We start from the raw sequence: 16,058 nt of genomic DNA on the forward strand, positions 1-16,058 counted from the left end.
CCAAAATGACCTGCGGACCGTCCGGTCCTTGGGGGCGGACGGTCCGCCTCCTACTGAAATTTCTGGGACAGAAACACTGCGGGTTCTGTGTGTGCTAACTTTTTGAACCGCGGACAGTCCGCCCCTAGGGAGCGGACAGTCCGCCGGTAACTTCCAGATTTAGTCAGAGACGTTTGCAAATCGGTTGGCTCGAAGTTTTGAACCGCGGACAGTCCGCCCCAGGGGCGCGGACAGTCCGCGAAGGGCTCTAACGGTCGACTCTGACACATAATAATTGCAGTTCTAGCCGTTGGTTTTGAATGGCGGACGGTCCGGTTTTTGTGAGGCGGACAGTCCGCGAAAACTCAGTTTTCACGGGATTTGAGTGTAACGGCTAGTTTGGGGCCTCCCTCTATAAATAGAGGGTGTGGCCGGCCATTTGAGGCGCTGAGCACCTTGGGGACTTGGTGTCCATGTGTGAGAGTGCTTGAGAGCCCTCTACTCACTCTAACTTGATAGAAATCATCCGATCGAGTGAGAGAGCGATTCTAGTGCGATTGCTTTGAGAGATTGCATCGAGTGGCACTAGGTGATCGTGTTGCAAGCCGGTGTGCTTGTTACTCTTGGAGGTTGCCACCTCCTAGACGGCTTGGTGGCAAGAGGCTCCGTTGAAGCCCGCAAGAAGATTGTGCGGTGCTCCGGAGAAGAGTTTGTGAGGGGTATTGTGCTCACCCCGCGGGAGCCGCGAAGAGCAACTCTAGTTGAGCGAGACGTGAAGAGCAACAAGTGGTCCGGCCGGATCATGTGCTAGAGCTCGGTGTGAGCACTCCACGTGGGAGAGTGTGACTTGCGAGTCACCACTAGCAAGAGGATCGGCGGCAACCTTGGAGCTTGTCTCAACGGGGATTAGCTTGGTGGCAACCAAGTGAACCTCGGGATAAAAATCACCGTGTCAACCTTGTCTACTCTTCTCGGTGGTTTGCATTCTCCAAATCACAAGCATTGTATTTACATTCATATATATCTTGTGCTTGTGTAGTTACTCCTAGTGTAACTAGTTAGCTTGTGTAGCTTAATTAGTTGCTCTTGCTTAGATTGTGTAGATAAGCAAGTTGAGCACTTGGATTTGGATTGTGTATCCTTGTCCTTGAGCATCTAGTGAGCTTAGGTTTGGCTTTGTGCTTTTGCTCATTAGAATTGTTTAGGAGCTCCCCCGGTTTGTGAAGTACTAGTGCTTAGGCTTGTGTGACTTGGCATTAGAATTGTTAGGAGAGCTCTTACTAGCTTGGCACTCCATTTGCTTTGTGTAGGATTCTTTTTGGAGGTGCCTTAGAGTCATAGTTAGAGGGGTGAAGTCTTGGCTAAACGAATAGTTTCAATTCCGCATAAGTTTCGGTTAGCCGGTGTAATTAGTTTTAGAAAGGACTATTCACCCCCCCTCTAGTCCGCCATTTCGACCCTACAACGCCGCCGCGCTCCACCTCCGTGGTCGCGCGGGCCTCCAGCTCCGCCTCGAGCCTGCCATGGATGCGGCGGTTTCGCCGTGCCACCACCGCGCCTTGCCTCCGCGGGCTAGCCGTGCCACCACCGCGCCTTGCCTCCGCGGGCTAGCCTTGCTCGCCACGCCGCCGCGGCTGCCGGAGAGGGAGGCTAGGGGAAATGGGCAACAGCGAGGGCGGGCAGGCCGTCACACTGCAGAGAGGGAGGGCTGGGTGGCGTGGCGGAGGAAGCAGGCACTGCTGCCGGCGCGCACGCCCGGCCGGAGAGGGAGGCCAAAGAGAGAGGGTGTGGGGGAGAAAAGGTTAGGGGAGGTGGATCCCACTTGTCAACCACTATAGAAGGGGTGAGGTAGAGTAGATTTGAGTAGAAAATGTTGATGACGAGTGCGGACAACCTTAGCCTCGATTGCTCCGGCGCCCTGCACCTCATCCCCATCCTCGCTCATTGGGGGTTGAGATCTGCACGTCGTACCCATTAGCCGGGGTCTTCTATTCACCGCTTTAAGCGATTTTCACCACTCCTATCGTAGAAGCTTTTCTTCTTCCTCCATCCCGCAACCTGCTCCACCGGCTCCGGCGGCGCCTCCACTGCCACCCTCCACCACCATGCGACGTTAACCTTGCTCGCCGCCGTCGCCGTCTTCTCCTCGCCCCGCTGCCGCCCACCGCCCACCAGGGTTCCTGCCCCGGCTGGCCGGCAACGCTCCTGTGCCACCTCACCCTCTGACGGCCGAATAGTCTCTGCTGCCAATTCACCACTGACCCCTCCTCCTCTACGTCTGGTGGCCATGGAGTCGCCCCCATCCCTAGCTATCCGGAACCCTAAGGTTCGCCGCGGCCCTCCACCACCTCGGCCGTCGGCGACCTCACCGGCGGCTGCTCCCTCCACCAACCACCCTTCACTGACCACCCCCTCCCTCTTTGATTGAATCACGTGGAGTAGCATATGCGATAAATAGATTTGGTGCATTAGCCGGCGGGGCCATGGAGATGTTGCAGACGATGGCGCTAGACACTGATAGCGGTTTCTCCAGGCTTGCACGGCCATAGCTGGCCGCTGCTGCTCGGGCATTACCAGGTACATCAACAGCTGCTACTTCTCACGTGACCTTTTTTGTTCATCCATTCATTCTGGTGGCTTCCATATGTCTCATGCATGCTATGCGTTCGATGAAATTTGTGCGGCCGTTTGATTCTGCATCTGTTGTGTTCAAGCAACAAAATAAAATTCTGAAGAATTTGAATAAAATAATCAAGGCAATGTTTTCAAATGCCTCAATAAATGGGAATCTGCCAATTCTATGCTCATAGGTGTAGTCAGTAGAGTGCTCTTTGGCGGTGCTTGTTGCAGAGGAGAAGCTCTTGTCTGCATCAAAAGTGTATGTCACGTACACAAGCAATGTTTTCATTGTCAATCCATGTAAACATTTATATTTTCCTCTTAAGAGTTTGAATCCAATTGACAAGTTTGCTATCAAGTAGCCAGCATGGACATGGATTTGACTAGGAATGGCAACGGGCCCGATCCCTGATCCGGCGATCCCCGTTGGGAAATTTATCCATTAGGGGATGGAACTGGGGCGATTCTTCTCCCCACTGGGGGCTTAATAGGATGAAACTCAGCCCCGTCGGGTGAAGCGGGGGCGGGGATGTTCCCCATCGCCCCATCCCCGTTCCCCGTCGGGGGTGGAGGCTGAGCTTGGTGCGAGAGCAGAGCGGCCGGAGCTGGACGCGGAGGCGGAGCTCCATCGGGCAAAGGCGGAGCTCGGGTGGCATCCGACTTCGGTGCGAGGGCAGAGCTTGTTGCGGAAGCGATGCTCCGGCGGGCGAGGGCGACGCACCGGCGCTCAGCAGAGAGGAGGCGCTCGGGCGGAGACGGAGCTCGGCGTGAGGGTGGAGCGGCTGATGCTCGGCGTGGAGGCGGAGCTCCGGCAGTGGGGGAGGAAGGCTGGGCGCACGGCGTGGGGACGTGTACCTGTCGGGTATAGAATCCCCACATGGGGATGGGGACAAATTAGCCCCTGCGAGTGTTAACGGGGATGAGAATGGGGAAATGGGAAAATTTTCTACCTGTGGGGAGGGGATGGGGAGCCAATCCCTGGCGGGGATATCCCTGTTGTCATCCCTAGATTTGACACTTGAATCTCAGCACTCAGCTATTGATAGTAGTTTTGATAATTATCTGGAAAGATTTGGATACATATTTAAAAAACTATTTTCAGTTTTTAAATCACAGAAATCACAGGAACACGATAAAATAGTGAAAAATCACTGGAGTCATATCTAAGCATGCGGGATCCAGCAAAAATCACCAACATGGCATTTTAGTTAATAAAAAGTAGAGTTATTAATAGATCTCAGTCCTTCCGTCACTTGCAGTTCGGCTGGCTTTGGCTGATGGCTGGTGCTAATTTCTTGTGAGAGAAAAGTATTGTTGACTGGATGGTGGCTAGTACTGATTTCATGTGAGAGAAAAATACTGCTGAGTGATTGACTGATAAGCCAGCCGAATAGAGTCTTTACACTGGCTCGGCTCAGCTGCGCCCCAGCTGCCACTCTGGCGGACTCGTGCCGGCCCACCTCGCCCACCCCAGCCGACCCGCCGTGGCCTCGCGCCACCGCCAGTGCCCGAGAAGAAGGTTCACGATGTTGATAGGTGTAAAAAGTAATCATCATTTTGAATTTAGCTTCAACATTTGGTGTTTGCAATTTCTACATTTCATCTTTATAATTTCTGAAACAAACATGGCACCTTTTATGCCATTTCGAGTGATTTTGGTGATCGATTAACAACGCAATCAATGGGACTAATGATTGTTAAGATGACCATTCTCAGGCTTTTAGGATCAAGTGATGACAAAGAGAAAGAGAAGATAGGTGTAGTTAGGCCCGAAGGGCCGCCCCTACGGGGGTCAGTAGCACCGGAAGAACCGACGCATGAGCATCGGTGCATCCGATGGTAGTCGAAAGAATCGACGCCATGGTACTTTGGTGCAGAAGGGAATCGAAGCCAAGTCAGCTTATAGGCACCGGATGAACCGATGGGTCAAAAAAGGGGCATCGGTGTATTGGGCGTACTGTGTTCCAGAGACGATACAAGTCGCGCAAGAGCCAAGTTTTCAGCACCGGTTGAACCGGTGAAGCATCGGTGCATACCATCGGTGTAATGACGTCAACACCCAGGAGAAGATCCTTAAGCACCGGATGCACCGGTGATGCATCGGTACAAAGTATCGGTTCAACCAATGATCACTGCGTCAGCTGTCAGGAGTTCAACGGCTACTTCGGGTTATGAGTGACCGGATGAACCGACGCTACCCCAGCCAGAGGCATCGGTTCATCCGATGGTACACAGAATTTTGCTGACCGTTGGAGCAAAGGCTACAAGACTTGGTGACCTATATATATGCCTCACCCTGGCCATTTGAAGATTGCTGGAGTTGCTGGACATCCCACACACACCCAAGAACATCTCCAAGCCATACAAAAGCATCAAGATCATATCCTTAGCCCTTAGCACACTTTGAGAGTGTTGTGTAAAGGATTAGCTTTTAGTGAGTGAGATTGCAAGGCTTCAAGCCTTTGTGCTGTGGTTCATTAGCGAACCAAAACAAGAGCTTGGTGCGCCGGCACCTTGGAGCGTGAAGCTCGCCGGCAACGTCATCGACCCTCCGACTTGGTGTGGAGCGGCGACGACATCTTTGTGCGGGGGACGTGGAGACCCCCATCTTTTGTGGAGAAGCTCCTTAGTGGAACCCGGGGCCAAGGTGACCGTGATTGTGTTCACGGAAGAGACTTGGTGGCCGAGTAACAATACTTTTAGTGAATGCTACAACAATGTGGATGTAGGTGTGCCTTTGTGGCTAACCGAACCACGGGATAAACACCCGCGTCAAGAGTTTGCTATCTCCTATCCCGCTCCTTAAGCTTCCGCATTTCATACTAAGCAATTTGTGTGCCTTTACTTTCATAGAATAGTTTCTTGATAGGAAAGGCTATAGGTTGCTAAACTCTTTTGGGATAGGGGTTTCACACTAGAACAACCTAGTTGCACATATAGATAGCATGTTTTAGTTTAATTTTTGTGCAAACTAATTGGAGCTATAGGTCTAAGTTTTTAGAGTGCCTAATTCATCCCCTCCCCCTCTTAGGCTAGAGCACCCGATCACTATCAATTTCAACATTTGAACACTAAATGTTGAACATGTTTGAGAAAAATGTTGATTAATCTAGATTACCTTCACTCGTTCCTTTCCACCCCTCTATCTGTATGACAATCTGATCTGTCTATGTTTGTATCTATCTAGGCTCAAACTCTGATACAGAAATCCCATTCACAGAGAACACAGTAGTAGCACCAGCTGCTGCTCTTTGGCTACCCGGACCTCCGGACACACCAGGATGTTCAGAGTTCGTCAGCTCACCACATGCAAAGGCGAACGCCGGCTTCGAAGGCGCCGCGAAGCTTGCCTCGTGGCCGTGGAGCATCACGAGTATGTCTAGCATGGCGGGCCTGTCTGCCGGGTCCTCCTGGACGCAGAGGAGTCCGAGGTGAATGCACTTGAGCACCTCGCTCTCCTGCAGGGCTTGGCAGTCCAACGAGGGATCCGTCGTCTCCAGTGGCGTTCCCTTCAGCCAGTGATCCCATACCTGGTAAAAAGATAATTACTCACAATTCACAATGCAAGTATTCATTGGTGACTGATGACCATGATCTCATTGCACTTGGTTCATAAAGTTAGAGATTAGGAAGGCTCACGTAGCTCAGCAGAGTGCCATGTTCTCCAAGTTCTGATTCGAAGCATGCTGTGTCGGTGTTTCGCCTTCCTGTGACGACCTCCAGGACGAGCACCCCAAAGCTGTAAACGTCCAACTTCACCGACAGGTGCCCCAGGACTGCGTACTCAGGCGCCATGTATCCTCTGACAGGCAAGAGAGAACAATGGAGTTCAGTTCAGACCATGGAACGTCGTGTGATGCTGAGCACAGATGAACAATGGAGTTACAGTGTTCCAACGACTTGGCTCGTGATTGTAGTCGTCTTGTCGCCACTGAAGAGCCTCGCGAGGCCAAAGTCAGAGATTTTCGGGTTCATGTCAGTGTCTAGCAGGATGTTGCTGGCCTTCAGATCCCGGTGTATGATCTTGATCTGCGAGTCCTCGTGAAGGTATAGCAGACCTCGTGCTATTCCGTATATTATCCGGTACCTTGTCTCCCAGTCTAACAATAGATTTTTCTCTGCTGTAGGTGCTGCAAATTAAGTGCGGAAAGATCATTATTCATATCATATCCATGGTAATTTACTGTGGACTGCAGTTAGTTTTTCAGTGTTCATTCTCCCTTTTAAAAAAAGAGATGGATTGCAGTTTGTACCAAAAAGGAAGGTGTCCAGGCTTCGATTGGGCAGGTACTCGTATACGAGTAGCTTCTCCTGTCCCTTCAAGCAAACGCCGAGAAGCTTTGCAAGGTTGTTGTGACGAAGCTTGGCGACGAGTAGAAGCTCGTTCCTGAGCTCCTTTAGACCTTGCGCTGAAGCTTTGTCCAGCCTTTTCACTGCAATCTCCCGTCCATCAGGCAACAAACCCTGAAAAAATGAGGTAAGATTCACTGTACCTGTTAGTTACTATCTGTAGCCTCAAACGTCATCAGCCATATACCTTGTATACTGCGCCAAAGCCTCCATGCCCGAGCTTATTCTCTTCAGCAAAATTATCCGTCGCCCTCCTTAATGTTGTCAGGTCAAAGAGAAGAGATCCAGCATCCTCATCTTCCCCGCCATCTGCATATACATGCTTTGTTATCGTTAGGGGATCGGATCTTCATTAAAGTTGCTATTTTTTTCCAGAACCCTTCTTTCTACAAAACTAGAAGTATTTGCTCGATACAGAAAACAAAGCTAGAAGTTCTGACTGCAGCAGGGTTAGCCTCACCAGCTCCCGGAATCACACACACACACACACACACACACACACACACACACACACACACACACTTGACACTAGAAAAACCTCACACACGCTTTTGTAGCACTGCACACCAGCATCCACTTGCTTTATTTCATCATAGCTCAAAACATGATTACACTGATTTTAACAATAAAAAACACATATACACACTACGATGCAATTCAGCCCCGCACAACTCGCCAAAACACTAGTGCACAAGATCCACTAATTCCTGCATGCACGCTAACCCTTTCACTTTACTAACTCCAATTAGCACACATCCACTACTGTTGTATACTAATCTCAGCTGTGCACACACTCCGTGTTTCACTCACAAACCGATGAACTTGCTTTCACTCACAAAGTGATTATTAATTAGCTCTACACGTACTCACCACTCTCTCCCCCTTAATGATGATCTTGCTTCAATCACTCAGACTGATGAATTCTACTCCCTCCATTCCAAATGTAGATCGTTTATTTTGGTTTTTTTTAGATTTCATTATACTCTGCTCACTACTGTCCCATTGCACTCTCCCTCTCATTTTATAGCACAAGACAGCCCTAATGATTCAAATCTTTTAAGCTACACACTAAGCCAGGCAAAGACTTAATTTGCCTTGCACCAAAGACAAAGACTTGACATGGACTTACAAAAGACTTGATCCACGCTAACATGCAACAAGGATTATACTAACAACTAACAAGCTGAACAACCAAGATTTGTTTGTAGAACTCACATTGTTTTGCTCGTGCTTTTCTCCGGATGTAGATGGTAAATGCGGACGCAAGGACAAGAAGTAGGACCCCTAGGACGATAGCGATCACTGTTGCTGCGTCCCCTGAACCCCCTGCCCTGTTTGCTGCAGTTACGTGCAGAAAATGGAAGCTATTGAGCTGTGATGTCGATTTGAACAGTGTCGTGGACTTGTCGTCGTGCCGTGAGCTTTGAATTTAATATCGTGCGAACGAGGCGATGGCTCGCTGGTGCTTCCTCCGTCCAAATAAAAAAAAGTAATTACAAAATTTGTGTCGCCCAAATTAGTTTAAGTTTAATCAAATTTATAATAAATATTATTAGCACTATGTCTCTAAATAAATTTATTATAAATATATATTCTATAACTAATCTAATTATACTTAGTTTGTATGATAAATGCCATTATTTTTATACATCTTTAATTAAAATTCAAACCGTTTGATTTTTCAAGAGCGAGAATTGCTACCGGCAATGTTCGATTTCCGTTTGGAACGAACGTGGGTGTGGCACGTGGATTTTTCCCGGAGGGTGTGCGCGCGCGCGAGAGTTTGCTCGGTAGGCGTGTGACTGCTTGGGCAGCCTCATCGGTAGGTGTGGTCACTGTGGGTGCCTATCTAAGTTTCTACGTGACGGATAATGCGGTCAGCGCGGGTGCCCATCTGAGTTTCTACGTGACGGGCCAGTATTCCTTGCAATCTTTTTGTAAAAAAGAATTTAATGATCATGTCCGAAATCAAATTAGTCACGCTGTATACATCTTACTGTTCTGGGTTGTCGGAGCTGGCGGCGGCGGCGCGACAAGGTTGACCACCGGGCTGCTGTCGTAGAAGACGAACATCTCGTACCTGAGGTTACACGGCACCGCGTTGAACTGCGCGCCAGCCGTGCCGCTGAACACGGTGGGCATGTCGTTCCTGAGCCTGCTGAGGCACCCCAGGCAGGCCTGCGGCGCCTGGTCCGGCGTGCACTGGACCAGCCCGTAGATGCTGTGGACCAGGTTGCGGTTCGTCGTCGCGAACCCTTCGCCGGAGGTCATCACCCCGGCGGCGTATCGCCTCGTCGAGTTGCGCGCCGCCCAACCGGCCAGGGCGCCGATCAGGTCCGCCGCGAGCGCGACGTACCGGCCGGGGTCCGAGGTGATGTTGATATCCCTGTTGACGCCGAACTGGACCGTCGCCGCAGCAGCGTCCGGGCTGGCCAGGAAGTCGGTGTCCGAGTACCTGAGGAGGCAGCGGTCGTAGTAGATGGACACGTCCCTGACGCCCCTGCACAAGCCGAAGGCGATGTCCGGGGCGAGCGAGAGGCAGGACGCGCAGCTGGTGGCGTTGACGTCGCCGCGGCAGAGCGCGAGGCCCCACACCTGGTCGGGGGCGCGGCCGAGCGCGGCGGTGGCGAAGCCGACGGCGGAGCTGGACGCGTTGGTGGCGAGGGACCCCATCAGGGCGACGATGTTGGAACGGTAGGTGGAGTTGAGGCCGTAGGAGGTCCTGTTGCTGCAGAGGTAGTTCATGAGGTCGAAGGCGTCGCTGCTCCCTGGGAAGTGAGCGGAGAAGAGAGCGAGCAGGAGAAGGGCGGCGACCATGGCGCGCGTGGAGTTCACGGTGGCCATGCTTCTATGCTAGTGATTAGTGAAGGAACTTGTGCCTTCGCAACAGTTATAGAGGAGCTAGCTAGGCAGTGGCAAACTGAAGCACGCTGCCGATTTTGCTTGGAAGTTTAGCTCGATGTGGGGGCTGTTTTGACCCTTGCATTGACTGCTTAGAGTGATCGATGGACTTTGATTCGGTCAAAATATAACATAAGTTTAGGTTTGTCCTGAATTAGACTTTAACTCTTTTTATTCAAATATAAATATATTTTCATAGGTACCACCAGTCGAATAGTCGCTATCAAAACATGACTTTGGCGTTGTTTTATTTGTCCTATATCAAAACCAGTCCCTCAACCCATGCGAGTAATTTTAAGAGATAAAAAATTTCCATGGCTAAAAATCAAAATTGGTTACGTTGATCTATCTTAATCTATACATATTTCTAAAGCGAGTAGGATTTTTATCTAAATTTCATTGACATGCGAACCTTAATCCATCTCGTATGCAAGTTGGATAAATCCTCCATCCACGACTCGATTACATAGATCTCTACAAATTTGTGGAGGAAGAAGGAAGAATGGGGAGATGAGAGGAGGAGGAAGAACAAGAGGGCTCCTCCTGGAGCTCAATCCTGCCTCCGCCACTGCACATGGACAACTATATGTATTCGATACTTATACCAACTTTATCTGTAGCAACCTCCGAGCATAATAGTCTAGTTGTTAAATATTCTAACACAATACTCTATCTTAATTGATGGAAGGATGTTTTAATTTTTATGAGTATTTGCGTGACAATTCACATCGAGACTTAACGAGCTTCCATTTGTAGTCTATACATATTTCTAAAGCGAGGAAGGTTTTCACCTAAATTTTTAGTTCGTTCTTCTTATCTCATTGATATGTGGGCCTTAGTCTATCCCCTATGCGAGTTGGACAAGTTCTCCGTCCACGACTTGATCACGTAGATCTCTACAAATTGACGCACGTGCAATTATACGTATCCAATACTTATACCAACTTTGTTCGTAGCAACGCACGAGCATAGTAGTAGCATAAACGGTTTAGTAGTAGGATTAAATATAGAAAACTATTTTATGCTACTTGTCATTATAGTAGAAGATAGAGTTGATTTTTTGTAATTTCCAACTACTCCCTGCTCCAGATCCACCTAAGTGATCGCGGGAATGCTATGGACTGAGTATCTGAAAGGAGAGACAGAGAATTCGAACGGCTAATGATTATTAGGACTTATTGCACAAGCAAGAACCTTTTCGGTATAATTGATGTGATTCTTAAGAGTTACGAAGGGTCTGTTTGAATCCACTAGTTAATTGATAGGTAACTAATTTTGGCTAGAATGGATTTAAACGGAACCAGCAATACACAGGTAAAACTCTTCTAAGTAGTTAAATAATAATTATTCAAGTAAAATATACCAACTTGGCTCGGGATGTCATCTAGATTCTAAACTTTCAAAATGCACATTCAAATCCTTAAACTTACTGATCGTATCATGTGAAGTTCAAATCACAGTTGCTTAAACTAAATCGAAAGTTATATATTTATTCAAATATAAAATATATAAACGTAAAAGAATCATAACAAATTTACTAGTACTAATATGTTCAAATACAAAAGATCTGTTTAAAATTTTGTAGGAAAATAAACTTATATGACAAAATATGAAAAATGAAAAAAATAAATTTTGAAGGAAACACTGGGAAAAATATTTGGATATAAAGTTTTGAAATAAAATTTTGAAGATATAAGAGTTGAGGGCAAAAAAAATCAAAATAGAATTTAGGCCCACATGTAAGATCCACATTAGCATAAATACTTCGGGTTTATAACTTTAAAATGGTAATTGAACTTCATATGACACAATTAGTAAGTTTGTGGATCTGAATGTGCATTTTGAAAGTATGAGGATCTAGATGACACTACAAACCAAGTTTGAGGGCTGACCGTGCATTTTTTTACTCTAATTATCCAATTAGGTGGTTCAACCCAGCTAATTCTAGTTAATCAACTAATGTATTACCTAGATAGATCCAAACAGAACCTGAATAGCCAACTTTTTGCTAATTTGCTTTCACCTTTAGGGAAAAGAGTATTGAAACAGAACTATGACCCCTGACTATTTCGTGAAAGGAAGCAGCAAGCTATGAAACAGAGGAACTACATGAAAACTACCTTGACACCTCCGAGGGGCAGGGCAGAGTTGGTCTGCTCTGACTGCCAAAGCGTGATAACGGCAAACAAACAGACGTCAGCAGTCTTGTAGGTCATATGATGCAATGCTTCATATGGTTTTTAATGATGTGGGGAAAAGAGAGTGAGGTAAGAAAAGAAAAGGAACGCCCTTTAGCATTAAGGAATTATAGAATTAGTATGAAATAATTTGTAGGGCAGCATGTTGTACACTATGTTGTCTGTTAAGTCTTCTTATTCTTGCCCTAAGTGATAAACAGCTGCTTGTATGATTGTCACGTGGATCTAACAACGGCAGTTACTGAGAGTTACTGATCACGTACGGTTGAAGAATTCAGCACAGCAATCGACCCCTTGCCCTTATAGAAACCGGTAGCTGGCCCCATAGCTGGATCCGCCCCCGGATTTAGAAAACTTGAATCGGTCATGCAAAAAGACGGTGTCTGCCGGCTTCGTTGATGACGACGCACGAAAGAGATGAGCTCCGGAAAAGTAAACGTCCGAACAGGCCCGCCCGACCTAGCTGATTGTTGATGTCAGGGTCCTCTCGCTTGACCGCCATTCAACCTGTCAGCTTGTTGCGTATTTGGGAAATTCCGTTGAGTGGTGTCTCAAGGCATTAACTTCTACCGGGTTTCTAGATATCCGATTGGCTAACTGATCCGATATAAACTTTCTGAGTTCTTGTTATGTTCTCAAGATTACATTGTATGTAAACCACACACATCTATGGTTCAAATACAGGAAGGCAAAGATAGACTGATAAGGCCTAGAGCTTGCAGCATAACCTTCTTTTCCCATCCCAAACCGCGTGCAAAAGTAACAGGAGAAAACAACTCATCAACCTACAAAAGCGCAATCAGTTTGAACTGCCAACATCAAGATGCCGCCTTCAGATTGAACCACCTAAATAAAGACGCCACGACAGAGCAAAATCAGCAGTACATACCTGGATACAGCTGAAGCAGATACTGTACGTGGAACGATTTAAGTTAGCGCTCAAGTCAAAAATGTATTACGCTTTGAATTTCACTCAGAATGCTTCACGCCTAATTCTAGTATCATAGAGCACATGAGCTTCGCACTCGAAATTATGTTCCCAGCACATCAATTACAACGAGAATCAATCATCCTTACTATGGGTGCACGTTCTACTATCAGAGAACTAAATCCAGAACTTTCTGAATGAAAAATGAACAGGAGTCCAACGAGGCAACAATGGTCAATGGATACCATGGTTATTTAGCAAACTTATAACCGTTTATAAGAGCAACTTCTGTTACAGTTACAACCCTCCGTTTGCGTACAACTGATTGTATATGATACAGTACCAACCATTCCACATCGTCCAGGTCAAAAGAGGATCAGAGCACACCACACCCTCACACAAGGTTACCCACAATTTATATGCTGCAGAAAGCAACGGGATCTCCTTGGATTTGAGAACTATTGGAATTGGAAATACGGTATTAACTGTGGACAGAGGAATAGTGCACCCACCTGCAGGTAAAATGGTGTTATAAAACTATGATCACTTGAAGTAAGATAGTATTTCTCATTGATTAAAAAATAACAATAATTTGGGATCTAATGAAACATAAAAATGAGAATAACCCATCTACTTTTAATCAAATATGTCCCACATTCAGAATTGGTGAAATTGAAAAAAAATGTATTATCAAGTGTAAGTTACCTAGAAGGGTTAACACAATACTTGTCAGGGAGACACTTTAGATTGAAAGGCTTGCAAAAAGAAGTTCAAGTTCCTCATCTTGGGATGTGGTCCTCTGCAATGGAGAATGTAAAAGGTGAAAAAGAGAATTTCAAATAAACTTGATAAACAATCAAATACAGGCACATATCTCATTCCAGAAGCTGAAGTGTTGGTTCGGATAGCAGAGCTCAGAGAAGGAGATTCTATTTGACTTTTTGGTTAGGATAACATCTAGCATTCTAGTTGCTCAGTAAAATTGGTTTTGATTATAACCTATAACTATCTTAATTTTTGCTGCAAAAAAGGAAAACGTGGAAGTGGCTTTCACAGTTTTTGAGTTTTAAGGAGACAAACAAAGAATGCTAAAGAAAATAAGGTCTTATCAAAGATAAAACCCAAAGAGTTCAGTAATAATTAATGCTCAAGAGAAACTATAATCCCTTCATGTTGGTGCAATTAGAGAAACCAGACTTTTCTACACAAAATTTTAGTTCTAAACAATGAACAGAACTAAGTACACTACAGAATGTATAGGAGGCTTCTAGCCGCCTCCATCCCCAACTGGTTTAGGTGATCTTTTGACTGTGGCTGTGGAACAATCTGACATAAAACCAATTGTAGTTTCGGCCCTATCCTTACTAACCTAAGAAAGGCTAATCATGACATCAAGTGCTAATCAGGACATACTAAAACCCCACAATTCCACTAACTCACAGGATATTCAATTAAAACCACTGGTTATTCTCTTGTTACATCGAATGGGTTTCTTAATTATTTTTAGTAAGCCAAGTGTGTATCACTATGAATTAGCACAGCTAAAATAAATTTCAACAACTACTACTGGGCAAGACACACTTTCGTTTGGTCCTGGGACTATTTCTTCCAAAACAGTAATCCAACTATATGAACAAAATATAAGCATCCTCCCGGTTATAGAAATACACAGAAGCAATCTTGCTCATCATTCAATTGTGACGAGCAGTGTATTACAGGCGACAAGGCAACCCAAGGCGAGCTGGGTATGCCTGGATGTCTAGGCGGTGCCGGTGCCTAGGCAACAAGGCGTGACTGTTGCTCAAGGCGAGCTGGGTCCACCTGGACGCCTAGGCGGTGCCTTTGAAACACTGGTGATGAGGTATATTAACAATGTTTTCCCTGCAGTCAAATCTTGGAAAACTAGGGGACATATAACTGCAGATCAAACTTTGTTATGCCGAGAAAGACAAATTAACAGGGCAATAGAACATACTAGTATCATAGAGATAAAAGAAAGGAGGATCATACATCACAAACAATCGGAATAACTCAAATCTCTCATTGAGAATGTAGAGGTGCTCACCTTGATAGACAACAGATGGCGAAGTTTGTTCAGCACCTTCATGCGGTGTATAGCGTAGGAGCTATGGGCTGGTAGCTTGTTAACCCGCGCTATCTCAGCATCCACGGCAACCTCCCTATCCCCTTTCTGCGCCCCATTCTGCTCGCTAGCAAAATCAGCTTTTAATCAGTGAGGTACAGGACAATCTTATCAGCTAAAATTAAACGCAGTACTTAGAAATTCATGCAGCCCAACCTAATATCCTACTGACATGCAAAATTCAAGCCCACAGGACATATAAGCTTAACCTTAACCACCAAGATTCTCTCACGCAACTTAGTAACAGCATATGAATAGCACTCTATAAAAAATCAGTAACGAGATTTCGCCAGGGACGAAGCAGTGCCTCTTTCTATTCATCGCAAACGGTTCCCTGTCTCCTGATCCCCCAATAAGGATGGAGTAAGCAGCGGCGCAGAGCCATAGAACATAGCAACAGGATACGATTAGGAGGCTAGGAGTGCAGCATACTTCTAACTCCTAAGGACTAGGTAAACATCGCAAGACCTAGATTCCACCAAGGAGGCACCACAACCACGGCAAGGAGATCGGGGCCACCGAAGGCAAAGAAAAAAGAATACCGCAGCAGAAGCGGGGTTCGTGGAGAGGGTGGTGGTGGTGCCGCGGTAGAAGGGCGTGGTGGTGGTGCTACCTCGCCCTTCCATGATTCGATTCTTCGAGCAGCGATGCCGGTGGAGCGCAACGAGAAGTGATGGAGGAAGAAGGCTCTAGACCGCCGCCACCCGCTGAGAGGAAGGGGAAGGGGTGAAACTGGGCTGCTCGATTTTCTGCAGGGCCCAAATGGTCCTGACGGCCCATCAGAAGGGAAGGCCGAGGAGCCTTCCGAACGAAGCCGAGCCGGGAGTTTTTTTTTTATTTTTATATTTTTTCGTCGATTTATCAAAAATATATGTGGGTATAATTTTTTTTCAAAAATGTCACCCTGCCGCCGGATCAATTGGCGGTAAGGAGCTACCGC

The 16,058-nt window shown here is 46.8% G+C and overlaps 2 protein-coding genes across 2 annotated transcripts; both read right to left on the reverse strand.

Moving 5' to 3' along the window:
* Nucleotides 1-5,660: 5,660 nt before the first annotated feature.
* Nucleotides 5,661-9,843, reverse strand: LOC120688532 (cysteine-rich receptor-like protein kinase 6). Its single transcript, XM_039970882.1, has 7 exons — nt 8,946-9,843; nt 8,164-8,286; nt 7,136-7,257; nt 6,852-7,062; nt 6,485-6,728; nt 6,238-6,400; nt 5,661-6,128 (listed from the first exon to the last, which is right to left on the reverse strand). Exons 1-7 carry the CDS (start codon nt 9,790-9,792, stop codon nt 5,778-5,780), a joined length of 2,061 nt encoding a protein of 686 aa, XP_039826816.1. The 5' UTR covers nt 9,793-9,843; the 3' UTR covers nt 5,661-5,777.
* A 3,354-nt stretch (nt 9,844-13,197) lies between these two features.
* On the reverse strand, nt 13,198-15,857 carry LOC120688533. Its single transcript, XM_039970883.1, has 4 exons — nt 15,661-15,857; nt 15,041-15,178; nt 13,681-13,774; nt 13,198-13,487 (listed from the first exon to the last, which is right to left on the reverse strand). The coding sequence occupies exons 1-3, from the start codon at nt 15,742-15,744 to the stop codon at nt 13,718-13,720; spliced, it is 279 nt and encodes a 92-aa protein (XP_039826817.1). The 5' UTR covers nt 15,745-15,857; the 3' UTR covers nt 13,198-13,487; nt 13,681-13,717.
* Between the last annotated feature and the right edge of the window lie 201 nt (nt 15,858-16,058).

This window comes from Panicum virgatum, chromosome 9N (genome assembly GCF_016808335.1).
Source record: "Panicum virgatum strain AP13 chromosome 9N, P.virgatum_v5, whole genome shotgun sequence".
NCBI lineage: Eukaryota > Viridiplantae > Streptophyta > Magnoliopsida > Poales > Poaceae > Panicum > Panicum virgatum.

Excerpts from the sequence above, each read along its gene's own strand:
- LOC120688532 (XM_039970882.1), bottom strand. The coding sequence starts at position 9,792 with ATGGCCACCGTGAACTCCACGCGCGCCATGGTCGCCGCCCTTCTCCTG. Across the intron at positions 7,063-7,135 it reads GCTTTGGCGCAGTATACAAG|GGTTTGTTGCCTGATGGACG; the intron begins GTATATGGCTGA and ends TCATTTTTTCAG. Across the intron at positions 6,729-6,851 it reads CCTGGACACCTTCCTTTTTG|CACCTACAGCAGAGAAAAAT; the intron begins GTACAAACTGCA and ends CTTAATTTGCAG.
- LOC120688533 (XM_039970883.1), bottom strand. The coding sequence starts at position 15,744 with ATGGAAGGGCGAGGTAGCACCACCACCACGCCCTTCTACCGCGGCACC. Across the intron at positions 15,179-15,660 it reads CGAACCCCGCTTCTGCTGCG|AATGGGGCGCAGAAAGGGGA; the intron begins GTATTCTTTTTT and ends GCTAGCGAGCAG. Across the intron at positions 13,775-15,040 it reads GCCATCTGTTGTCTATCAAG|AGGACCACATCCCAAGATGA; the intron begins GTGAGCACCTCT and ends TCTCCATTGCAG.